The sequence below is a fragment of the Drosophila simulans genome, chromosome 2L (assembly GCF_016746395.2).
Source record: "Drosophila simulans strain w501 chromosome 2L, Prin_Dsim_3.1, whole genome shotgun sequence".
In the NCBI taxonomy this organism is placed as follows: Eukaryota; Metazoa; Arthropoda; class Insecta; order Diptera; family Drosophilidae; genus Drosophila; species Drosophila simulans.
Genome location: NC_052520.2, coordinates 16,000,476 through 16,027,546, shown reverse-complemented (window position 1 = coordinate 16,027,546; position 27,071 = coordinate 16,000,476). Strand labels below are relative to the sequence as shown.

At 41.7% G+C, this 27,071-nt stretch overlaps 3 protein-coding genes across 5 annotated transcripts; 2 read left to right on the top strand and 1 right to left on the bottom strand.

The window, feature by feature from the left end:
* The first annotated feature begins 454 nt into the window (after positions 1–454).
* Positions 455–21,466, top strand: LOC6732493. Its single transcript, XM_002079577.4, has 3 exons — positions 455–1,119; positions 7,709–8,015; positions 19,812–21,466. Exons 1-3 carry the CDS (start codon positions 1,028–1,030, stop codon positions 21,303–21,305), a joined length of 1,893 nt encoding a protein of 630 aa, XP_002079613.1. The 5' UTR covers positions 455–1,027; the 3' UTR covers positions 21,306–21,466.
* Positions 21,467–23,370: 1,904 nt separating this feature from the next.
* On the bottom strand, positions 23,371–24,651 carry LOC6732492 (WD repeat domain-containing protein 83). 2 transcript variants are annotated; one of them, XM_016180213.3, is made up of 5 exons: positions 24,491–24,651; positions 24,319–24,437; positions 24,185–24,267; positions 23,595–24,125; positions 23,371–23,520 (listed from the first exon to the last, which is right to left on the bottom strand). In XM_016180213.3, the coding sequence occupies exons 2-5, from the start codon at positions 24,351–24,353 to the stop codon at positions 23,396–23,398; spliced, it is 774 nt and encodes a 257-aa protein (XP_016025155.1). In that variant the 5' UTR covers positions 24,354–24,437; positions 24,491–24,651; the 3' UTR covers positions 23,371–23,395. The 2 variants fall into 2 exon arrangements, with proteins under 2 accessions (XP_016025155.1, XP_002079612.1); XM_002079576.4 differs by having other exon boundaries at positions 24,185–24,257.
* Positions 24,652–24,878: 227 nt separating this feature from the next.
* Positions 24,879–27,026, top strand: LOC6732491 (cdc25-like protein phosphatase twine). Of its 2 annotated transcripts, none has more exons than XM_016178214.3 (2): positions 24,879–25,190; positions 25,243–27,026. In XM_016178214.3, the coding sequence occupies exon 2, from the start codon at positions 25,268–25,270 to the stop codon at positions 26,546–26,548; it is 1,281 nt and encodes a 426-aa protein (XP_016025154.1). In that variant the 5' UTR covers positions 24,879–25,190; positions 25,243–25,267; the 3' UTR covers positions 26,549–27,026. The 2 variants fall into 2 exon arrangements, with proteins under 2 accessions (XP_016025154.1, XP_016025153.1); XM_016178213.3 differs by having other exon boundaries at positions 24,881–25,190; positions 25,268–27,026.
* Positions 27,027–27,071: the final 45 nt, after the last annotated feature.

Below are 27,071 nucleotides of genomic sequence, written 5' to 3'. Positions count from 1 at the left end.
GCGGCGAAAAACGAACTCACAGAACCTGAGCGAATTTTAACGGCGAAAAGCGAATTCATAATACTGGGCGAATTTTCGCTGCGGAAAGAAAATTCATAATACCGGTTGGAATATTATCGGCGAAAGCAGAATTCATTTATTCACAGCGAAAATGTAGGTACTGGGCTAATATGGATGTTTAAATATAGCATAAATTAAATATTTTGAGTTTCAGTTTAATAAAAAATAATAAATAAATAATTTTATTATTATTAAATAATAACATTTATTAGGACAATGATTTCGCTCTTTAATTGTTGCAAATTTGCCCTATCAGATGGCGCATTAGTGGATGTGAACACTAAACAGATAGGTGGCGCTTTAGCAAACGAAAATTCAGTGTTGTGAAGCGCGGAAATCGGAAATATCGCAGTGGCATCCATGCAATCGATAGTGCCATTACCGATTTCCCTATGTGCGTTTTTTTCCTTGCAAGCCCACGGTCACTCTGCAGTTTATCGCCGAATTGAACGCACGTAACGGACCGGACGGATATAGCATCTTCCGATCGGAAAAATCGTACAGTGCAGCCAATTCGCCGTCTACAGAAATCTATCAGCGCGCGTGTGTTGGTGCCAGTGCGGTGGCAAATTAAAACAAAAAACAGCTGCGAATTTGAATACACAAATCTCATGCTCACTAAGAGCGCTAAAGTCATAGAGTGCAGAATAGTGAATTGAAGAACTTTTGGACGCGCTAAGAGTCGCTCTCCATCCCCATCTCTCTCTCTCTCTCTCTTGTGTGTGTGCAGTGCTAGTGTGTGCGAGTGTGAGTGAGACGGGCAAACAATTTGCCGCTAAATACAAAAAGCAGCTGAGACCAGCTGACACATGTGTGTGTTCGAAATACAATAAAGTTAAAAGGCTATAAATAAATTGCAAATGTTTATGTAGCCGTCAAGCAGCAGCAGTAGCAGCGCAACAACAAAAACCACGTGGCACAGACATTTTGGCCACGATAGTAAGCAAATACACAAACACGATTAAACATGTCCGCCGTACCGGTTGCCATCAAAACGGAGGAAGTTATTCTAGAGCACGCCGAATACAACAGCGCCGAGGAATTGGATGAGGAATTGCAGTAAGTTTGCGTCTTAATCGAAATCTCGTTTGTTTCAAATAAATACAACGCGAGTCAACAGCTTGGCTTGCATTTTTATCACGCAAATTATTGATTATTTTTACTACTTTGCTAGTGCGCTCCCTTTTCTCCCTCACCGTATCACTCACTCTCTCTCTCTCTATTTCTCTCGTTTGCTTTTTGCCGCCGTTTTGCCGACAAAACAAATACGGCACAAAAACACCACCACCATTAAGGCACTTCTCTCGCACACACACACACACGCAAGCTAGCGTGTGTCGCATTCCATTCCATTTCCATGCCGTTTTCTTGTTGCTGGAATAAATGTGCTTCTTTTTTGTCTCGTCGTTCGTGTCTCTGTGCCCCCTTCTCAACATCCTCTCTTTTTTTCCGCCGCTCTCGTCCCGCGCTTGTGTTGTTGTTGCTGTTTTTACGCTCTGCCTTTCGTCGTCCATATTGTAAAACGGCTGTTTTGTCAATTTGTCAGCAGTGTCGGCAGACGGCAACAGTGATGGCACAAACATGAGTCAAGGGTACAGCTGTTAGAAACGATGAGTTTTCATTTGTTTTAACTGTAGAAGTGTAGAGTTCAGTCAGTAGAAGCCACAATATAAAAAATATATTTTTGGTTTTTCTATACTATTATAGAGGTGTACTTTTAGTTTCTCAAATATTTGTACCTTTGCTACATATGTATAATACATAAATGTTATAAAAGATTTTAAGCGATTCTCTTGAAATAATTTTGTTTTTATTATTACCTATTTGATTTTTCCTAAAATATTTGCTCTAATTTGTTACAGCTGCTTTTATTTTATTTTCTGTTTTTGTCGATCGCGTTTCGCTCTCCGCTCCTCTCCTCCTATTCTGCTGCTCTTGCTCTAGCTCATATGTTCAAATTAACGGAGGTAGAAAACAGCTGCGCACCCGCACTCCCTCTCTCTTTCTCGCCTCCTCGCTTATCGTGCGTTGCCTAATCAACATTTCTATTTCTTCTTTCGCGTTCATAGTTGAAATGAAATCAGCTGTACCGGTAAATTCGTATCATCAGATGATTTTGCTTCGGCTTTATTTACATGCTTCTCCTTTTCCCTTCGCTCTCTTTGCTTATCTCTCTTTACACCGCAAGCAAAATGGATATAATTTAAAGATCCGTTCGCTGAATTTAACTAACGATTTGAAACAAATGACACAATACGAGTTTATTTTTCACCATTTTCAAAATTTATTTAGATATGTTTCTCTAATATTCCTTTCAATTGAATGAGGCTCTATTTTTCTTTCTGTGTGCCCAAAGAAATGAGTGTACCGAGAAATGTTGAAAATAAGTCGACTCAGAAATGTATAATTTTAATTTCTTTTACTTTTCTTTCGATCGTTTTCCTTTCGAAAATATGTCCCATGTTTTCGCAGCGAAAGTTTCTTTTTTCCTTTGCCGGCTTATCAGAATCATATGGTAGCGCTTTTCGCTTTTCACACGTCATAAGCGGCGCCTTTTCTTATCGCACGAGCATATGTTTTTGCACAACGCCGAAGAGAATCGGAAATATATACCATACATATGTATGTGATTGCACACTTATACTAATCCGTTTCAGCTGGCTTTTCAAGACTTTTATTTCAGCTTGCGTATATACCGGGTAAATAAATATATTAAATTCGGCAAAATGCCACATGTTTTTGCTACTGCATTAAAACTCGTGCTACTGTCTGTGTTTTATGGATTTATTAAGTACTGCTAAATAGTTGGCAGAAAAATACAAGCATTTCGTAAACGCAAATATAGGAAATGTTCAAATACATACATTAAGTTTAAACAGTAGAAGTAATTAAAATGCGGTTATATATTATGAGAAACTAAAAAGCTGTTCATAAAACACCAAGGCTACATTTCTATTTAAACCAAACAATTGCAGCCATAGATAACTGTTTAAACTTCGAAGGTGGCACGGTTATTTTTGCCACTAGTGTGGACGGTATAACAACTGCGTTTTAGCAGCTGCTGTCTGTTTGTTGTTGGTGCTAAAATAAAAGAGCGTGCCTTGGCTAAAAGTCTCCACCTCTATCTTTCTCTTTCTCTCTCAATTCCATCCGTTGCACATTTGCGAATACTACGAAAGCATGTGTTGTGGCTGCTATTGTTGTTGGCGCGGTTCTGTTTGTGTGGCGTCATTTCCGTTTTTACCCCACTCGACTGGAAAAGAGGAGCAGAGAGTGCGAGAGTGAAACGGAGCGTCCTCAACTCTTTCTTTTCCGTCTCGCTCTCACTGCAGTTTTATAAGAGCCGCTCCCCAGTTGATCCAAGTACATAAGCAGCGGGAGAGAAAGAGAGCCCCAGTTGAGTTGCACTCAAAGCCAAAAGCTTGTTGAGCGCGACAGTGGGAGAGAGAAAGAGCGCGCAAAAGTACAGATGCCGCCACACACACATTTTTTACTACCACACACGTTTCATTGAAAAAACATATACACAAAAGCTAAGGCCGTAAACCCACTGCAAATTTGCGAAAAAACGAAATGAAATGAAAACTAATACCAACACATGGCTTTAAATCTGCTGCGCAAATTTTTGGGCGATGGCTCTGTGTGTTTCGTTCCGTATGCCAAAACGTTTCGCTTGTTTTCGTTTCGTTTCCACAGCGCCTTTTTTTTTCTTTGCTTTTTCCCATGCGGCATTTATTGGCAACCTGCGAGCAAAAGAGAGAGCGAACTAGGGTGTGTGCAAGGGAGACAGAGCGCTACGGCTTGTTTATGAAAAACACATGATTTTTGTGTACAACAGTTTTTGGGGCATGGCGAAGAGAGGAAGGCAAAGGAGTGCGAAAAAACTACTATTACACCATAGTTTACGAGAAACCCTTATCATATATGGTTGCAGTAAGATGATCATATATACAAAACGTATATATACTAGACCTTAAAATAACAGAAGCTTTAAAAAATCTCCACTTCACCATATTTATATCAATTTTCTCAGACCTCTTAAATTACCGCTCAAGTGTAAACACACTTGGCTATAGTATCAGCATTTCTCTAGATTTCATTAGAAAACAAACAGCTGGTGTAGAATTTCTTTTCGGCATTAAGCTTTGTGATTTTCCGTATTCGGCCACTTTATACATACACTTTTGCGTTAATTTGTTTATATTTTTATGGGAAATGCGGCGCCAACTGGCAGACGCAACTGTGGAAAAAGAGTAGCTGGCGGCGGGAAATGGGGAAATGCGAATTCTATTTGTTCATTAGTTTATGCGCCTGTACATTGTTGCACAAATTACGCAAGCGGCGCGAACCTTATTGCGTTGCATTTCATTTTTGCCTCGCATTCACAGTCAGTTTCGTAAGGCTGGCCCGATTTTCACCAACAATAAGGTCGAAAGCGGGATTTCCCCTTGCTATTTTTAAGTACGACGGACGTGACTAGTTTTTTTTTTTAAATTTGAATTATCTTTATTTTTAAAAATCATCCATCAGCCTTAAAATACAAAACAATCTAAAGAGTAATAAGAAATGACATAATTTCATACTTTTGTTAACGCTAAAACGTTTAATTTCATTCCAAAGTTTTCAGCTGTTTGTCCAGATCCTTCTCGTTATATCTACTCGATTTTTGTTTGCACTTCTGTATCTCTTTCTTTAGGTATCCTTGATTTACAGATATCGTGTAAATGTCAGTATAAATAAAATATACCTGGTAATAATAGGGGATTTCCCTTTTTCCCAACGCTCCTCGGGCTCCACGCTTTTCCTTCTGCATCCCAATTTTCCTGCCTACATCCGTTATCTTCACCTGCTGCAACTGCAGCAATACGAAGAAATTCCAGTGAAATGATGACGTAAGCAGTGACCCAATAAACGTATGTACAATTTATGTGCAAAGTGCAACAACAGCAGCTGAAGAGGCGGTGGGTCGGGCTAGTGGGGGGCAGGAGTGGGTGGTGGTGAGTGGCTAGGTGGCAGCCAGCACTCGTGACTTCGGCTTTTGTCTCTCTGTCTGTTTATCGTTCGTATCTCTGTGCTTTTCTCTCTATGTACTTGCTGGCGAAAAGTGGCCAATGAACTACATTGAACCCTGGCTAAAAGCAGCGCTGCTGCAGCGCCGTCAGCTGTCCACTATCATATGTTGTTATTATTTTTATATTTACCCATTTGTTTGCACCTCGAAAATGCGTGATTGCAGTTGAAACGGCAACATTATCCCCAATTGCATCTTTAATAAAAGCAGCCATTCGGATCCAAACAGCTGTTGCAACGCCTCAAGTGGGGCATGTTGCAAGAAAGAGTTCAAAATTAGATTCGATTCAAGAGCACATATGAAACCGCAGGTTCTAGATTTATCTAGTAAATATTTCCTTACTGAGTATATTGTATTGCTAAGAAATCACTGAATCATAAATATTCAAGTTTATTACTGAAATTTCCCACTAGTTTAATCATTTAAGCCATACATGAACTTCTTTAAAGACAAAACTGCACATGAAAAGGAAAGTTTTTGTAAAAACTGCTTAGAACTTTCCATTATTTATCGAATTTTTTCCGCCGTTTATGTGCATTGTTGCAATAATCAGTAACGCCCTCATAAAATGCCCAAAATATGTATGTAGCATCAAAAACAACAACAGATGTTGTGCCTGCCACCACATGCAGCATGCAACAACATTCCCCGCGCGGTTTTCATTCAGCGTTTTTCGGCCTTTGTTGTGCAAACAAACACAAACGAGATGGCCAACAGCAGCCAAGTGCGCAGATCCGAGATCCGAACCACATTCCTTTGGCCTTTTGCAGCAGCAGCAGCGGCAGCATCGCAGTCTTTGGAGCCTTTCTGCATCTCTGCTTTTCTAGCTGCCACAATATCCACATCCGCCTGCTGCTGCCGTTGACCAACTTTGGAGGCATCCACCGCCCCCATCCTTCGATTTCCCCCAAGCCGTCTCTTTGGCGCACTTGCCGCAGAAATGCTGCCGGAGAAGAACGACCTTTGGAGATGCTGTTGCTAAAAATAAACCCAGCCAGCGAGACCATGTCTCTAATACAGTCAGGCTTCAATAACTAACGCTTCTTGCCATCCGGTTTTCAAAAGCATTAAAACAAGAGTAGGATATGATTTAGTTTAAAACTAAGAATATATCATATATGTAGATTGATTTTATTTTATCCAATATAAGAGTCAAAGAGTTTTTGTATATCAAACATGGTTTATACTAAACCATAGGCATTCAATCCCAGTTGACCAAAAATATAAAGGGTTCTATGGTTTTGAGAAAAATCCCTGGAAAGGTTCAAGTTAGAGAGGTGGGACTGTATTTTCTAGCATCGTCTTGGATGAGCGTTGGTTGTTGTTCTGTTGTTTCCCCGTGGAATGTGGTGTTGCAACTTTTACGTACCACCCCCCGCCCCCGCTCCGTGTACCTGTGTTTTTGTTGTTCTTTCTCGGTGAGCATGCCATTGTGAAAATTGTTTTCATTAGCCTGCAGCAGCACGAGCAGCCAAACTCTGTTGGCCTGTGGAAAACGTGTTTGCTCTTTTTCGTAGGGTAAAACCGGTTCGGCATTCTTGGGATCTCGCGTCTTTGGGACCATAACTATGCTATATGCTGCAGCATAGCGTTAAGGAGAAGAGCAAGAAGAAGAGCTGCGAAATAACACGAAACGGAGGTCCAAAGCAAACCGAAGCGAACCAAATCGAACCGACAAAACAGAAAGCAGAAAACAACAATCACGACGACCGGCGGCGGCGATGGTGGCAACAATAACAAAAAGTGGAATGCCCATACTATTGACAGCTGTGCCAGCGCTCTCTTTCTCTAGCTGCCTCCCTCTCGCTCTGTTACATGGGTGGTGCAGTAGTCGATACCCTACAGTAAAGTCGTTGTGGTGCATCGTTTTAACAAAATCTACAAGAATCTAAAAGTATATTCCTTGAAGATGAAGTTGAGTTTACCATTTCCTAACTGGAAAATGTCCGTCAGTTTGAGCATAGATATGCATTTTGTTTAAGAAGTTAGGGTGTTAATGGAACATAGTAACTCCAACTTTTTCCTCTCGCCATGATGCTAACGTGACAACAACAGACTAGTGACTGTGTGAGTGTATTTGTGGCTGTGATTGTTGTGCAGCGTTGGCGGTTAAAACTAAAATTGAATTGAATGGAATTGTAAATTTATGAATGAATGAATTTTTCAGCGCTTTGGCGAGCGGCAACGTGACTTTGCGTGAGTGTTGTGTGTGGATTGTATAATGTAAAAATTAATTGGTTTTATGCACGGCTAGTTTTAATGTTGAGCCATAAATAGAACCGTAGATAATATCTTAAAGAATTAAATACAAATGTATGTAATCTATTATAAATGGTAACTACGCCTGACTGTCTTCTAGAAGCAAGTAGGGTATAATTTCATTCTAGAAAAACTAGATATTTCTTTGATTTACCCAACTAGTTAACCATAAAATCCAGAACACAGCAATTTAAATTACTCTAGAATTTATCATTTCTCTGAGGAGGATATGAGTCTCCACCAATATTTAAGCATTCTTTATTCGTTAACCAGCCACCGCATGATGACTCACTGTTAACCCATTTTATCATTTTCCAGATTGCAACTAGAGGATTCAGGGGGCGAGAACTATCACATCGAGTACGCCAGCGAGTCGGCTCATCAGGGTTCTCAGCGCCGCCAGTCGAGCATGAGCGGTACGAATACCTCCAAGGGGGGAGGAGGAGGCGGCAGCGGGGCCTTGAGCGATGGAGACGGTTCGGGAAAGCCCCTTGTGGACAGCGAGAAGCGAATGCGGCGGGAAATCGCCAACAGCAACGAGCGCAGACGCATGCAGAGCATCAATGCCGGATTCCAGAGTCTGCGATCCCTGCTCCCGAGACACGAAGGCGAGAAGTTGAGCAAGGTAAGTTACTATCCATTCCAGTTTGACAAGCATTGGTCTCCGGTTTCGTAATATACATTTTTTCTAAAGACTAAATGCGCATAGATAGAAGTTCGAGAGTCGTCTGGAAGCAACGATAGTTTCCTTGACAAATAGTAAACCGGATGTTAATACAAATTATTGTGTACTCAGCTGGCAAAGTAGCGAGTTTATTCACGTTTTCTTACTAAACCCTATAACTAATGATTTTAATTGAACAAAGGATGTATTTTTTCTCATTTTAAAACTATATAGAATTGGTTATTAGTCACGATTAGCCCCATTCCATTTAAATGATATCATTGCAAGTGTCCGCAGGGTTAAATGGTGAAAATTATTGCCCATGGTCAGTTCTCGATTGGTTGACGTGTTTTCTGGATTGCTCGGCAAGCAAAAGCCAATCAGCATCATCTCGACATCAACACCATTTTTGGGCAGAGATGCAGCGGCCTCCTTCCTCCACCCCACCTGTCCTGTGCCTTCTAGTTTTTTCTGGTTTCTACGCTTAAGCCGTGACACGCAACTCCAATTACGTTTAACCAGAGCCCCAACCCGAATCGTTTTGGACTGGACCTCAATTACAGGGCCGTCCACAAACACATGTTGACAAATTGCCGACGTCTCCTGGCGAAAAAAGGCGCATACGGAAAACAAACATACACGCCACTTGCTGAAAGCTTCCAGCTATGGCATAAAACGTGAATGGAGATGGAAATGGGTTTATGGAGGGGGCGTTAAAAGTGGGGACTAAAGCTTTGAAGGTCCCTTTTCGACATTTAGTCGTCAGGGCAACCGTGTTGGCGTCGTCGTCTCGATTGTTTGTCGTTGGAGGCGTTTCGCTTTTTCTTTTTACGCCGCCGCATATATATTTTGCTCAGCTTTTCTTTTTCTTATGTTGGCATACACATGTTCTCATATTTATGGGATTTTCACCTTGAGACGACATCGATTTGTTGTGACGCGTGTTTCGTAAAAGGCCGGTGGAACGAACGGCCTTGTAAGTGAGGGATGATATTAGCCAATCCTAAGAGCATTTTGCGTAGAAGACTTTATAAGTACTTGCAGATTTTTTCCAAGGACTTCCAGCTTAAATTGTGGTACTATTAAATGGCAGACGGTTGTAAATCACCGAAATGGGCAGAGTTAAAAAGACAGTTATTTCTTTTTTAAATTATGTGTCTGTGGCTGCACAAAAAAATGAAAAATAATTTTTGTATACTTCACACGTAGGAGAATAATCCCAATAATCAGAATCAGAATCGTTTAAAATGAATTTATATTCTTTGTCCTACTCTGATTCGAAATTACCCGTCAAAGCACCTATACAACACCGATATTTTTGACCACTATCCAGCACTACTTTATGTGCCGTTTGAGTAGTTTCCGTGTTTTGAGGATTTCGGTATAGCATGCTTATTTATTGCAAATTGAAAAGTGTCAACTGAAACTGCCAAGCCCCATAAATCAGTATTTGGCCCAAAAAAGAAAGGCGATGCAACAAGACTCCGCATAAACAAGCGTGGAACGAAACGACAGCAAAAAGAGAGAAATGCAAACAGGATGAAAAGCGCGTAAATATTAAAAATACTACCACATGCAAAAAACGAAAGGGCATAAACAACAACAAAAGAGACGTAGCCTGATGAATGACATAATGGGCGTAGACAGGGAAGCAGCGAGAAAGGAAGAGACAAGGAGAAAGTAGGGAAAGGGGTAGGACTAGTGCAAGTAGTTTATGGATTTTTGTTCTATGCACTTCGTCAACGTCGACGATTACAAATGGTACCACAACGCCTGTCACACATAGTAAACATTGTAGTAAATACGTGTGAAAGAGAAGAGCCTATGCCCAGTAAAAGAGATGGGGCTAAGCACTAGCTCTTTCGAGAGAGAGAGTGGGAGAGAGCACGTAACGAAGGAGGAACCTCCGACAGCTTGACCAAGTTTACACCCGCTATATAAACGGTTAAGCCTTTATAGTGTCGGCTAAGTGCCGGCTATATAACATGTTCAATTCTATTAAAAATATATGCTACCAAAGCAGGTTCTTAAAAGGCTTGCATTTCTTAACTCAAAATTTAGAAAATATTTAAAAAATATTAGAATTCAAAAGGGTGTTAGAAGACGGTTGTCTATTGTATTGGTAATATAACAGTTTATTATCTGTTCGTTATTGCTAATATTTTGTATGCTAGTAATAGTTGTGCTTTTAATAGATGGCACAAATTGAACACACTTAGAAAGTAGATAAGTTACTCGTTTGAGTAAAAAGAAAGACTAGGGCACCTGAAACATAATAAAAGCAGAACTTACGCACACAACATGCCCACATACTTATGTACATCATTGCTCCAACACACATGCAGGGTGCATATGCGATTGACAAAAGTGCGAAATGAAATTGCAATGCAGGCCGAGGTTGGCTGACAGAAAGCTGCGACGACTGAAACCATTCACAGTTAGGCACACGCACATAACGGTGCACGTCAGAGACATATACAAACACCAATGCACATACATATAAATATATATATACAGCCACGCCCTAAGGTGGGTGGCATAAAGCAGGCTGAGGAATGGAAATGTGTGTGCAAGTCTGTGATTTACTCGCGCTCTCCTCTCTTTTGCACTCGCCACTTCGCACTCTTCTCGCCCACTATTTGGCAGGTCAATGAACTTGTTCGCTAGGTGGCGCTGAAGTGCAAATGTGCAATTGCGTACAGTTGCCCCCATTGTTGTTTTTGTGACTATTCGAAATACACAGAGAAAAGCACAGTTTACTTACAAAAATTAAATTTTTTCTAAATTTAATACAACGGTGTCCGGTGTTGAACAATAGAATAATAATAATATAATTGTATGATGAATTTACTTAAATAGAGTCCTTGGTTTCGATTTCCTTCTGTGAAATTAATGTGGAATTAAGCTTCTGTATTATGGAACTTGCACGTCTCAAATTTAAAACGTTCTAAAATTTGACTTGAACAGCACTTTCAATATTTCGCGGCGTGTGAAGATTTAGGCGCGCCCCAGCTGAACTAACCTACATTACGGTGGGTGGGGGTGTTCACTGTACACAGTACACACCTTGCCCAGACAGCGAGCAGAGAGAAAACTGTAAAATTTTCTATATACAATACAATATCGATTCCTTTTCCAGTGGCCGACGAAGAAAAACGCGCGCCAAACGCAAAAGTTACCCCCGAAAAAAGTTGGGGAACTCTAAGGTTGCTGATGATAGTATGGGAACGAACGGAGGGGATAAAGGATAGGAAGATGGGATAGGACGATGGCGCCAACATTTTGTTCGCCTTCTGCTGATGGGAGCCCACACCACTCGCTCAGCTGTGGAAAGTTTTGCATGTGTGTGTGTGTGTGTTGTAGGATTGTGGGGGTGGGTACATTTTTCCGGGAGGTTTATGATTCCCAAGAGTGTTTCATTGCCATTTCATTTCCAGAGTTGTTGGCGTCTGTCTGGCGCCTGGTAGGCAGCTGTTTCACAGCCGATGACGACTCCGAATGGAACGGTGGGTGGTAGAACCACCCGAAAGTAACCCCCTTCATATGAAAATGGACTTCAGCTTGGCACCTGCGCACTGGCACTGTTGGCCCGGCAAAATCCGTTTTTCTTTTGGGCCCTGATGGCCCTTGTATTTTCTGGACTCAGGGGCGTGGCACCGGGGGCGGTGGGTGGAGGTCGTCGGGTGGTGCGCTGTTGCAGTGCACTAGGCCATTGGCATCTCGCAACCTTTTGCAGATGGAGGCAAAAAGCGGGATTGCAGCTAGAGATTTTGATGCGACGACAACTTCTGGGCCACGCCAACACCCAGTTTGCTAAAAAGCAAGTACATATGTAGATGGAGCACATATGTGCTATATAACGAGTTATATAACCCCATTTATATAGCGCACTGTGTGTAGCCTGTACTTTCAATTGCAGTTCGTAGTAAAAATGCTTGCACTACTACGCCACGCACAAATGCATAAGGAAAATCAGGTGTAAAGTACTCGCATGTAGCAGCAGCCACAAAATGCAATTAATGAAGCCACGCTGTTGTAATTCGAATTATTTTCAAGCTTCAGTGGGTAAATTTAATTAAAAACCGCGCTTTTGCCAAATTACCCTAGGAGATAGGAAGGAAAATAGATCCTGATTAGTGACGAATGTAACTAAACAGAGTTATCGCATTGGGAGCGTTTGTTAATATTTAATGTGCATTAAAAAAAACGAACTATAAAGATGAACCGATTACAAATTAGGATTAATCTAATCGGTAGTCAGGACGATAAGTTATCGATAGCGGCAATCGAGACTTTCTCAGAAGAATGCATCGGCAAAGAGAAAGCAGTGACAAAAGCAACAGCCTAGCCAAAAGCTTAAGCAAAAAAACATAAGTGCAATGGATCAATTACTTTGTGGGCAGACAGAGCGAGATGGAGATAGGCGATAGTAGATGGTGTGTGTGAGTTGCAAAAATGTCGGTCGGTCGTTGGTCTGTATCCATCTCGCTCTTTCCCACTCCGTCTGGCGATTTTTTTTCTGTTGATTATATGGAATGTAGTCTCGCCGGATTTAATGACTTTGTTGCATCGTAACGGTGTTTTTTCATCAATGACCGAGCCAAGATCGCAGACGGTCGTCATTACAATGTCGACCGCTTTTCGGTCAGTGTAAGTTCCGTTTGTATTGAATTATTGCTCGTCATTTACAGCGATTTAAGAATAGTTTTGTATCTTACCGATGCGAATGCAAAAGATCGTGTACATAGAAATTTTCGAAGTATAAAGTTTTCATATTTTGGGTTTACGATCATTCATTCACTGTAGAGCTTAATTTATTTTGAAATAAAATGTTTAATTTCCATTCCATACTCGAATGAGTCAGCAAACAGCTGTGAAATCGCGATAAATATCTGTAGAAATCGCAAAATAATAAATATTACAAAAATCTGAGTACGAGACACAACAACAAAGCCAAACAAAAACAAAAGCCAACCGGCATTTTTGCTGCGCAATTTCACGCACACAAGTGCAATCACGTGTAAGCGCGACTCAGCTGGTCAAGCAAAAGCAACAAAAACAGCGAGAAAACAAGGTTAGAGCCGCGCTGACCGGCAGAAAAGCTCGGTTCCCAAGAGCTCAGCTTTCCCAATTGCGTCGCAAGCTCTCGTCACAAAGAAATATAGCTTAGCAAAAAAAATCGATATTATTTATTATTTGTATATTCAGAGTGCATGATAATACAATCTAGTAAAGGAAGACATTGATCGGTAGATTTTTAAGATTAAACGATAAACGCATTCAATCGAAATATTCGCCTTCTTTTTGTATGTGAACTATTGTCACTTGCACTCGAAGCAAAACTCACGCACCATTGACAAAGAGACGAATTTGAATTCCACCAAAGGTCAATAAAACGCTTAACCCAAAGAATGCCAATGGGGTAAAGCCACGACATGCCACGAGGTTCATAGTTTTTCTTTTTTGTTTGTTGCTACCGGCTAAACAAAGCTCATGGTCAATGAAAGCATTTAATTAACATAAAAAAAAAGGCTAGACACACAAGCACGCGAAAATGACTGAAAGTGTGTTGAAAGAGTTTTGAATTAAGTTAGCCGGAGAAAGAGAAAGGGCGAGAAGAGTGTTGTTAAATTTCAAGATATATATGTGCGTATGTACGTAAATAATACAACAAGAGGCAGCTGACCCTCACACACAAATCAGCTGATCGAATTTCACGTCTATAAAATAAAGTAAACGCGGCAAGCGAACGACGACGCCTGCGGCATTGTATTTATTTTTATCAACGGGCTCGTGCTGTGTTGTTTACCCAAGACAGCTGTTTTAATTAACCCAAATAGCAACAACAGCAAGCTGGCGCTGCCAGTGAAAATATATAATTAAATTTACATTGCTGAATGATGACGAAGTCTCTAAAGTTGCATAGCCATCGTTTCAGTGGGTGCGGTATGGTATTAAAGCTCAGATAAGAGATCAGTGTTGTGAATAACACTGATGTGAGAAAGAAACTTGATGATTGGTGTTGCAAATTTGGATTTTGTAATGTAAAACCAATAATTCTTATAACTTATTCTTTGAAAATAACACAACGGTTATTAGATTGTAATTTGATAGATTAAATACAAAGTAACTGCAAAGAAACCTTAATATCTGAAGAATATGCTCATCAATCTCTGCATTTTATAACCGATAGTTTTAGCAAAGTTGTTATTACTGCATGCTTTGGTCGTTACCGACGTTACTTTTTCAATTGCCACGCTACTTTGGCTTTCTTTAATGGCCGTTTTTTATGACTTTTGCCTTGGATTAACTTGTGGCACATATAAATACATAGATATACAGATGACTGGGTTCAAAGCACATAGCCGTGTGAGCTCATCCAACGCACGTGTTTGAATTTAATTGGGTTAGCGTGAAAAGGAAATAATGCTTTTATTTTCTGTTCATACATATGCAAATTGAGCAGCCGCTCGCAACTCGTTAAAAATTTGCTTAAAACGCTTAATAAATTAGCAAACATCAAAACCCATACGGATTTTGGTGTCTGTGCATATCAATTGGTACACAGCTGTTTTCAGCTTGTGGGTGTGTGAAAGTGTTCCCAAATGACCTCGCCCCAGTCTCTACGGAAATCTTTCTTTTTATTTTCCCACAGATCCTCATACATACATATGCATATATCCATGTATATATATAAAAGGGTATGTTGTATTCAGTTGGTATCGTATGAACTATTTTAGGCAGCTAGCAAAACCGTATTTAAATATTTATATTTGTAGTGCGTCATTATTAAATATTAATGGTATTATAATCTACCATAAATATTTTTCCTAAATGAATCATGCATCCTTCTTTCTTCGGTATAACCTATTTTTCGAATTTTGCCATTTTCGATGACGGCATTCCTTTTATTCCCATACTCCCCAGCTACAGATTTCCCCAGTTTTCACTGAAAATTTGTTGAATGAGGGGGGGAATATACATGTGGGTGTTTAAAAATAGCCTCGATTTTGTTGCATTTGATTTGACCGCAAAAAAACGCGATGTTGTCACCCCAAAAATTCTCTTCTGGGACTCCACACACACCAACACACACGCGTATTTTGACGTAGCGTGTACATGTGGGAACACATGTTTGGCGCCCAGCAAAAGCAGCTGAGTGAGTGGGAGCGGGAGAGCGCGAGAGTGGGCGTAGGAGCGAGTGCGACCGAACCGAAGAAAGGCCTCCAATCTCCGTGGGTGAGGTTGTGGGTGTGCGTGAGCGTGTGAGCTATAGCTCTCATTCTATAAACCGTATCTCTAGTGCCAGTGTGTGTGTGTAATTTCGAGTAAAGCCGGTAGAAGTCGCAGCTGTTTTTGCCTATTTTTACGCTCACACTTTTTTTGCAACAAAGGAAAACAAAAATTCTCTAGCGGGGATTTTATGGCTCGTGCAATTCGTCTCAGGTTCCGTTATGATCAAAAATATTTGGATGCTCATTTTAGCAGGCTGCCGTTACTAATAAATACGAAATAGTGTTAAATAGTTTATCAAGGAAAAATATTAGGATAAAATTACAACGAGCCCTAAAATATATTCAGCAATATATTCAGTCTATATGCATGAATAGTTGTTGATTTCATAGCTTAGCTTACTTTGGAATTTTTCAAATTCCATTTTTGTCAAGTATTTGAACTGAATTTTTTTTCGGTGCACTCGAACACACGATTTCTGCTATCTTCCATTTGGCGTGGCCATAGAGCTCAGCCAAAAATTTGCACAAAAATTAATGTCAGCTGACTTGCTTTGTTTCGCTTCTCATTTTCGTGGCGCTCCACACACACCTGTCATCATCTGCAGGTGAAGAGTCGAAAGATAAGCGAGAACGCTACGTTAATTGTTTCTTTTCGCTGACGTGCGACGCAGTTGAACAGAAAGCAAACAAAAAATCAACCGGCAGATGGCAGATAATGGGAATAAACAATAATATCAGGAGCAAATGGGGAAGAGTTCGTTTTTTTAAAAAGAAAAGGGTACAAAACTGAGTTTCGAACCTGTCTAAAAGTTTTGGCACATTTATGTACGTAACATCTGTGGGCACATAAAAATAACCTAGACCAATTTCTTGTTTTTTTTGGGTTTGTTTACTGTTTGCAGAAGATAAAACTTCATTTGTTTTGTGGAAGAAGTAGGAATTTCCGATTCCGAGAAATAAACGGTTATCAATAGTATCTAGTTTTATTGCTTACAAATATTTAGACTCTAAAAGATAGAATCCCAACGTTCGGTTGTGCCATTTTGTTTGTTTTTGATTTGGGCCACACAGCAAAGTAGTAAAAATAAATTGATTTTCCCTGGTTGTTTTTCGTTTAAACGCATTTTACCAAGAGAAAAGCACCGCGCTTAGGAAACATGCGTGCACGCACGTAGTCCACCAGAAAAAGAAATATAACAAAAATGAGGGAGAGGTTGAAAAGGGGGGTGCGCTGATGCATTTTTGGTGGTTGTGCCACAATCTCGCATCAAAAATCAAACCAAATGGGACAGCGAGGCGTTGTTTTCCGGCTGTTTTCGTTGGGTGGTCCCCGTTCTTTCCTTTTTCGAAATCGCGCCCACATAACATTTTCATATGTATAAGGTTTGAAATCTTAAAACCGTTTATATCATATAGCCGTTCTTCCAATATAATCATTTAAAAGGTTTTTAAGGATGTTTTCATAATAATTATTTAAATTTTTTCAAATAAAAGAACTCTAAAATGAGTAGTTGTATTGTAAAATACATTTTTATTCATTCTTAGTTTATTTACCGCTACGCCCCACACACAGATATGCACCAATACGAATGCGTAGGCCGCTTTCGAGTGCCAGCTCAGCTGATGACGAATTCTCTCTCGTGCCGGCGGCGTATTTGCTATTTTTATGCATTTCCTTTTTATTCAATCAACGAAATTGTATTGCAAGTTGTAGGGTGTGCTGGCAACAACAACAACAACATGCCGTCGAAAGCAAGAACAACAAGAGGGCCAGAAACAGACGCGCCATTTATAGAAGTCAGCTGTCAAAAAAGAGAGGGAGCGCAACTTCCAACCGGGAATAGCTGGAAAGCTTGAGAGAGCACGTGGGAGAGGCCGCCGATGCAAAAGCTTGGGCCCACATGTTTTTCGCTACGTCTGGTTTCCGTTTCACGGAACGAACAAAAATGAAACGAATACAGAAACCCAACGAAGACCATAGCCGTCTTGCTCTAACATTATACAATTACCCCTAACTGTCGAAGAAGAGGAGAGTGGGAGAGTCAGAGCCAGAGAGCGACTCTCTCTAGCAACATTTGTGACGACGACGACGACGCCGGCGAATATTGAAAAACTTTTCGTATTGGAACTGTTGCTGGCTTCTTGTTGGAAAAAAGTACAGTCACCGCAAAAGCGGCCGTCTGTTGTGTATTGTCGCTTTGTTGGTTGGCTTGTGTTCGCTCTGAATTGGATTCTTGTTGGACCCGCCAGTTTGATCGTCTTTTTTTCGGTCCGCTGTTTTCTTTGCTTTGTTTATGTGGTTTTGCTTTTGACTTTGCCTTTTGTTTACACACACTGATATAAACGGTGGTGGATTTTCATGCCGGCATTATTTTTTCCCCAGCAAAACAACTATAATTGAGAAGGCAACGACATTTTCTTATTTGCCAAGGCCTCAACTTGCCGGCTAGTAAAAGCGATTGTGAGCGAGTGGGAGGGGTATAGAGAACCATATGACGCGGGAATGGGAAAAACGACCATATAGAGCATATGATTATCCCAATCGGATCAAAGAACAAGTGCATTTGCAAGATTTATCTCAGGAAATAGATGAAAATCAAGAAACGAACAAAGAATAAAATGGTGTTTTGTTTGTAACTTATGAAAAGAAAAATATACTTAAATTATAGTTATAGATTTTTTAAACTTAAATGAGAAAGAAACATCTTTCTATTTTTGTTGGCAAAATTAAGGAGTGGTTAATTTTGAGTCCCTTGGATAAGTTTCTTATGCCGTAGTTTTCTTAACCAGACATAACTAAAACGTTGTTATAAACAAATAATTGTTACATACAATGCATTAATATCTCGACCAATACGACCGCTTTGTGTTTATTTTAAAGGAAAAGGGCTTATCAGACAAAACGTCAACATCTACTGCCGCTTCTTATCTTTCCAATAGTTCCCATGCCTGCAACGATTTCCAATAGACAAGTCAATGAACGACCTTTGTGTGCAATAACAAAAAACACAGCTAGAAAACTTAAATATGCTGTGTGATTTATTCTCGCTCTTGCCGCTGGCTGCTGTTTATTTCTTCTTATAAGATATGCGCACGACATTGCAATGCCGCCGTCTGGCGATAGAAATAGATATCGAAAGATATGGCGGGATGGGGAGTGTAAGTTTGAAAATCGCTTGGGTACTCTACTACTGCTGGAAACAACAATAATAAACCCGAGAAAACTGTACACAACATGCTCTCTCCGTCGCTCGTCTCTCTGAAGCGGAGTAACAACAACAACACCAACTGCACAGATGGTGTGCAATTGCTGGGGAGACCCCCCACCCCCCTCCACCATACAGATACGGTGAGAGAACGACAACAGAGGGAGAGAGAGCGAGAGCAGCTGTGCGATGCCGGCAAACCAATGCTGTTGTTATTGTTGTTGTTTGGCTTGGCCATCTTTTAGTTGTTATTATTGCTTTTTAGTAGTGACCTCCGACAACAAACCGAAATCGAAACAAGTTTTAAGCAACAACAAGAAAAAAGAACTGCATTAAAGCAGAGATTTATGGTTTTTTAATCAAAGTCTGAAGAATGCAAAGGCATTCCTTTGCCATGAGTATTGCATTTGTAAAAAAAGTAAAATGAAAAAACGCAGGACTTAAGCTTTTTATTTTTGTTGTAAAACTAATTTTTTGCTATTATAATGGAAATGTCAATCACAGTTGTGGCTCTTGGAGAAAATGTATTTTATTAATTCATTCCACCTAAATATTTACAATCAATATTTGGCAAATTGTAGTTAATTTTGAGCCATTTGTGCTTTTAGACACATATTTCATTGCTGCCTTTGCCAGATTCGCATCTTCGATACCCATTTATCCTCCTTTTTCCTCACTACTTTTACTTCCCACGCTTTTTTGCTGGCCAGTGTTGCACAAAGCGTGATTGGAAGAGCGCGCGCATTTTGAAGGACACCAGTTCCTTAACCCTTTTTCATAAGGCAGGCTTGTTGTTCCCAGCTTTACTACACTGTTTACTATAAACATTGCAAAGAGGCAAACACGAAGAGCCAAGGGAAAATGCAAAAGCAAAAGGGCAGTCCATTTATGTACATATGTATTTATGTGTGTGTGTGCTTGCAATTAAGTCTGCTCTCGGCAATTATGCTGCGCCTTCGTTCTCCTCCGCTCGTGTGGTTCCTTCATTTTCTCCTCTTTCCCCACACGCAATTGCAGATTCTCTATGCATTTGTCTCTTTCTCAATGACTTTTATTGTGGAGCGAAAAGAAGGAAGGGTTGATTTAAGGGTTAATAACTTGCCCAACTTAATGACCATATTTGCGTGATACCCATAAACAAGAACTTAGCTACAATGATAAATATTTTAATTTAATTAAAAAAAGGAAAATGAAATTAAAAAGGCAAGTTAGTTTTTAGATTTGAGCCAAAATGGAACCAATTGCTTGCATAAAACTTGCACATACATGTACATCTTAAGCATGGTATTTAATCCTTTCGTCCTTATTCTTTCCAGGCGGCCATCCTGCAACAGACCTTCCAATACATTGTGGAGCTGGAGAATCAGAAGACGCAGCTGCTGACGCAGAACAGTGAACTGAAGCGACAGGTGGGCGAGCACGAGGCCGGAGGTTCTGGCGATGGTGGTGGTACCAACTCCGGCGGAAACTACAATGATTCCAATGCCAGCGGGGGCAATTCCACGGCGGTGGCCATCAAGAAGCGGAAGCTGACTGACAACGTGATCAACATCCAGGCGATTAGCGACAGTTCCGACGAAGGTCTGGGATCGATGTCTCCAGAGCCGATGACTCTGCTGACAGCCGGCGGAGCGGCGGCCACCAAACTGAGCAATGCTACTCTTCTGGCGGCCAAGGAGCTGCATGAGTCGAAGAAACAGTTGGAGAAGGAGCGCAGCCTGCGGCGACTCCTCGAGGATGAGCTCCAGATGATCAAGCGGCAGCTGTACAGCGTGGCAACCGCACCGCCCGGAACTGCTGTGGCCGCCGCATCCGGCGGTAGTAGTGGCGCCTACATTCCACGTGAGGTCATCGAGCACACCGATAACTTTGTGCGCAGCGAGGATTTGGAGGAACTTGGCGGCACTGTCTCATATGTGGAAATCGATGAAATGACTGGCCAGCAGCAGGTGGTCGTATGCTCCAGCATTGAGGAACTGGAGGCCGATGCCGCTGCCGAGATCATAACCGAGGATCAGGTGCACGAGGAGGTCATCCTGTCGTCGAACAGCTCCACAGAGTCCGAGAACGAGGTGAACGTGAACGCAATTGCCAAAGCCTATGCCGAAGGATGCACGTCGAGTGCTGCGATGCTTCAGCCAATTCTGCAGGCGGCCATCAAGGCCACGCCCAAGGTGGAGGTGGAACGCATCCACGAGAAGATTGTCAAGGTCAAGACGGAGAAGCACGATCTGCCGTCGATGCAGACCGCAACCCACTATCAGCATCCTCATCGCCAGAATCTGGAGACCATTGTCCAGGCCATCAGGCATCTGGAGGGTGATCACCTATTCGCGGACGGCAGTGGGGGCCAAGAAAAGTTTGGCCAGCAGCAGAATCTCCAGCAGCATCACCACCAAATTTCTGGAGTGCACCACCAGCAGCTGCAACACCATCGTCTGGCGCAGGATGCCCCGCTGGCCCTCACCACCACGGGCAAGCAGCATGCGGCGCTGGCGGAGCTGCGACCCTTCCTTCAACTCAAGAGCGGCGGCAACAAGCAGGTGATCATCACAGCCAAGACGGCCAAGGATGCCGGCGGTTTGGTCTCCACGAGCAGCAGCAGTACCACGGTCACGCCGACGGCGATCTTCAAGGTGCAAACAACGGGCGGTCATGGAAGCGGCAGTCATTTGCCAGCGGGCACATCGACGGGCACCATAATCACTGGAAGCAATGGCAGCGGTGGTGCCCAGCAGCTGACCATCACCACATCCTTGAAGCAGTGCCGACCGGGCGTGATAGTGGCCAAGCAGTTGCCGTCGTCCTGATTCAATGGCCCCAAATCGGGATCGGGATCGGGCAATAATGGAGCTGGAGTAAAAGCAGGAGGAAGATGTGGCGCCCAGTGTGGGGCAGGAGCTGTAACTGGAGCACGGGCTAGTATTAAAGGCGCTCGCCAGGACACAACATCCACACCGACAAAAGCAACCGCAACCGCAACCACTCAACAACAATTTACTAAGCAAAATCATTTTGCTGCCTCCCCCCGGCAACGTAACAGTAACAGTAACAGTAAGAATAGTAACCTTATTGTAAGCAGTAAAACTAGTAGCATCATCAGCAGCAGCCACAGAAATGTTAAAGAGACTGTTACCAAACAGAGGCAGAGGCAAAAGAATGTAAATTAGTAAGAGTTGAACGAAACAAACAACAAAGAAAGTATGATATACCAAGCAGACCTAAACAAATTTTGTATTTTTGGGATAATTATGATTTAATTTCGAACTAAACCAGACCTCCTTTTCCAAGCTTCAATCGCCAACAAACCACAATACATACATACATACAGCCACTGTAATTAAATGCAAAGAGTAAAATACAAATACCATTTGTTCATTTATTGGTTAAGAAACTAGAATTAACTAAGGAAATACAACTGAGCAATTGATTTTGAACAACATAATAGAGCAGCGGCAACAGCATAACGACAAAAAACGAAACCGAAACAAAACAGAGTACAAAAGAAACAAAAAAAAGAACGCAAATAGACATACAATTTATGAATTTTGTTTGGTTAATTCTTTTGAATAGCATGCATTGGAAAAGCTCGAAAAAAAATATTTGAACGTTGAGAGATGCCGAAATTGTTTAAGCATGTTTAATTGATGATTCCTTGAACTCTATAAACACCATCGCATTAATTTTTACCTTTTTTTAAATTATTTTTTCTTATCTTTAATTTTAACGTTCATAGGCGTACGTTTATATACTTTTGAATGGAACTTATTGAGTTTTTGTTGATATATTTGTGTAAAAAAAATTTTAAGTCTAATTATGTAAGCGAGTGATGAGCGTAGGTGGTAAACATTAAACAAAGCAAGAAAACAAAAAAACAAAAAAAACGAAAATAAAAACAAAAACATTAAAACATTCTAAAGGAAGAGATAAAAAATGCAAAACGAAAACAAAATAAAAAGCAAGTGAAAATCGTTTATTATATAAACTATTATATAAATATATATATATATATTAATATAAATTATATACAAATTACGCATACCTACCACAACATATATAAATAATACATGCAGCGTACATACGAACATAAGTAACGGAACATTACATAATATTACTACTAAACTACCATAAACAAATACTTTGCATACATATTTAATATGCTTTAGTAACATAAGTACGACAGGTTCAGATAGTTTAACCAGGAGTCCCTCGATCCCATGTACCCCCCTCCATACCCCCTACCCCCCCTTGCCCTTTCAACAAAAGAATGCGCACGTGTGAGCAAGAGGCCAATGCTGCAGCTGTCTCCCTTCGCCAAGCTGCGTCTGCGCTGTGCAATGTCAGTTTCTTCTTGACGTTTTGTTCAAGACGTCTCATAGCTGCCAGCTAGGACACCAAGTGTCCCTGCTGGGGCGCCACTGTTGAGACCCGCGATTCGAATTGAAGAAGCTCTTGTTCGCGCAGCGCTGCACCGCGGCTAGGCGTCCCGCATTTTCCCACAAGGAGAGAGACTATGAGAATGATGAAGGATACGGCCAATGCATGTAGGCAGCTACATTGCGTCAACCACGCCTGCTCGCCCGCTCGTCCGCATTCGAAATATTTGATTAAGGAAACATTATGCAGGCCGTTCATAGTTAAAGGAAAAGAATCGTGAAGAATATATAAGCCAGATCATACGAAAACAAACACATATTACTACATACATTCATGCTCTATGAAAACAAAAAATTATGTCAAATAAATGGTTTTTCCTTTTTCCCTCAACAAAACAATACATTTTTATTTTGGCGGGTATTTTCATGTTAGTTTAAGGTGAGCTTCTGAAGGCGTCATTATATTTTATAACTATATTATTTATATCACTAGCTTTTGTTAAAACTATACAGCACTATGAGACCTATAATTGCTCCTCTTCGATTTGCAAATCTGTCGAGAAGACATACATGTCCCGACGTCTGGCGAAAAGCATTTCCTGTCGCTTGGGATGAGTGGCTAAGGAGTGGACGACGCCGCCATTATCACCTGTCGGATATATGACGAAGGAAACCGATATGTTAATATATAGTTAATGATATAGTTCAAATTTACTCCCTTACTTATGCGAATGCGCTGCAGTACTTTCCCTTCGAGCAGGTCGTAAACAAAGGCGTCTCCATCACTAGAGCCCGTGACTATGTGGGCATCGTTCGACAGTATTCCGCACTCGATGTGGTAGTCATCGCCGCGATGGCCTCGGTACTCGGAGAGTAATCCCCCGGTCTCACAGTCCAGCAGTCGAACCACACTATCCTGACAGCCGGCCACCAGACATTGCTCGTCGAGCGTCTGCGCCAGATAAGTGATGGGTTCACCAACCTTGTCGCAGGTTAGTTCGCCCACCCGTATATCGTAGGTTCTCACACATCCGTCCAAGGAGGCGGCGTAGATGCGATTCTCGTTGGTTGCCACAGTGGTAATGCAGTCCCGGGCCTCCTTCATCACCTGCACGGGATCGAGGCGACGCGTTCGAATATCCCAGCACATCACGGCGTTATCCCGGCCCCCGGAAATGGCTATCGAGGAGTCCTCGTTGAAGCAGACGCATCTAACACCTCCGGCATGGCTACGCAGGCGCCGTACTGGAGCTCCTGAAATTAGCAATAATTGGTGGGCTATGAAAGTGAGTGCGAAAATGATTACAACTCACCCGTGGACACGTCCCAGTAGATAATGCTTTTATCTAAGCTGGCGGAAACAATATAGCTACTATCACAGCTTCCCTGCAAGTTGCTGAATTGAATTACCAAATAATAAGAATAATACTAAGTGAGACAACCTTACCGCCGCATCGGTGACTTCATCCGCATGACCACCATAAGTCTTAAGCAGTAATCCCGATGCCGGATTCCACAGCTTTATCTTCTTGTCAGATCCACAGCTCAAGCAATAAGTGCCATCAACTAAAGATTAATATGAGTCAATGCTTAATAATAGTGCACAGAAATCCACTTACCATTATAGCGCACAGCTCGCACTGCACCTTGCTTGCAGTCAATTGTGGTTTTTACGTTAAAGTTCTCAAATTCCGGCATATTTACATTAACAACAATAACACAACTGCAGCAAGGAACATATAAACAAACGGACAGTGTGGCCAGATGTAATAAATGGTAATATGCTCTTGTCAAATTTTCCAAAGGAAAAAATGACATGCTTCACAATAATAATGGTGAAATGTTTTTATTTTGTTAAGCTTATTAACGAAATAATTCTCACCAGCATACTAATTATTCTATGTATATTTTTCTTTTAACTATTTTAGATACAAATTTATTGATTTTATCTCATTTTTATAGCGTGTACAACACGCAATCATTAAGATGGCTGCGCATTTAATATTAAATTTCATTGCCCTTTGACAAATAAAGTTGGAACCAGCCATGCAAATAACACCAAAAAAATATACAAACAATTTTAATCCAAACTAGAGCGTCCTATTTAAATTCGGCGCAGTGGTGAGTTAGCAGGTGGTGAACTTGTAGCGGTAGAATGGGGAATTGATGAAGGCGCCAATAAAGTTGACCGCCAAAAGCGAAACAAACAAGTGGGCAGAACAAGAAAATCGCCAAGGATTTGGCAATCGAAATCACTACCCACGCTGGAACCCAAAGTCGAAACTTCCCAATTGTTACGTTTATCGCAAATAGATCAGGGTAAGGAACAATTGCGAAAATCCAGCTGATTTTGGCAGCTTACAGCTGATAGAAATCTTTGTGTTTTTAACGTGCAGATGGCGAGCAAGCGGCTGATGCTCGATGTGGAGGAAGAAGATGATGAAAGTGGAGCGTGTGGTCAGGAGAATTTAGATCCCCATGATGCCGATGTGGAATACCAGGCCAAGAGGCGCAAATCTGGCGCGCAGGAGACTCCGCTGCAATGGCTGCTGAAGCGGCATGTTCCCGCCAGCGCCAGCGTTCTATCGCCCATCACCGAATTGTCGCAGAATATGCAGGTAGCCCGCCTGGATGGCACTCCCAAGTCCACCCAGAGAATGCCAGTCACCAGGACGCTGAACAACTTTAATAGCCTGTCCTCGCGAACCCTCGGCAGTTTCAGTAGCTCCTGCTCGAGTTACGAGTCGGGCAACTCGCTGGATGATGAGTATATGGCCATGTTCGAAATGGAATCAGCCGAGAATCACAATATTGAGTTGCCCGACGACTTGGAAGTGCTCCTCAGCGGACAACTGAAGTCGGAGAGCAATTTAGAGGAGATGCCCAACAAAAAAGGCTCCTTGCGTCGCTGCCTCAGCATGTATCCCAGTGAACAGCCAGAGGAAGCGGTTCAAGCACTGGACGAGGAGACCAACATGCCCATCAAGAAGATGCAACGGAAAACCCTATCAATGAACGACGCCGAGATCATGAGAGCACTGGGCGATGAACCGGAGTTAATTGGAGATCTCAGCAAGCCTTGTACCCTGCCCTGTTTGGCGACAGGCATAAGGCATCGTGATCTAAAGACCATCTCCAGTGACACATTGGCCAGGCTGATTCAGGGCGAGTTTGATGAACAATTGGGAAGCCAGGGCGGCTACGAGATCATAGACTGCCGCTACCCATACGAGTTCCTTGGCGGACACATACGGGGGGCCAAGAATTTGTACACACGTGGCCAGATACAGGAGGCGTTTCCCGCGCTGACCTCCAATCAGGAAGACCGTCGCATCTACGTGTTCCACTGTGAGTTCTCCTCGGAACGGGGTCCCAAACTACTGCGCTTCCTGCGCAGCAACGACAGAAGTCAACATGCCCACAACTACCCGGCACTAGACTATCCGGAACTTTATATCCTGCACAATGGGTACAAGGAGTTCTTCGGCCTCTACTCGCAGCTGTGCCAGCCCAGCCAATATGTACCAATGCTCGCACCGGCGCACAATGATGAGTTCCGACATTTTCGGGCCAAGACCAAGTCCTGGCAATGTGGCGAGGGCGGAGACAGTGGAATCGGCGGTGGAGGCTCTCGCGGCCTCCGGAAATCACGTTCTCGACTGCTCTACGCCGAGTAATGTTTTCAGGCTGCAGATACAATTCTTGAACCGATCCCACCTGCCATAAGCTCACAGAGATCTCAATGAGAAACGATGGCTGCCCAATTTTACTCAGAATTATTTTGTAATATTTAAGGACGCACATTTTAAGGTTCATTTCTTGTTGCGTTGTTCAAATGTTGTGAATGCACTTTATATTTATTTAGTTCCTGATTTTGTATTATGTTCCACGTTGTGTGAACACAGAGAACCCAAAAAGAACCACCAAAGATTGGAAGAAGAACAGAAAATGGATAAATGTTCTCTAGTCAGTGTATGTAATAGTTTCAAAATTAATTAAAGTTCATTTTTGTGTTCGGAATTTAAAAGTTAACTTAAGAAAGTATTTCATATTTTATTTTAGTATTTAAGCATAATAATCTAACCCTTGGATTTAAGAACTTAAAAGAAAATTACGAAAATTGTCTATGTATAAATACAAACTATGCTGAAACTATTTATGTGGATTCCACCTACATCGGTCAACTTTTTTTTATAAGTA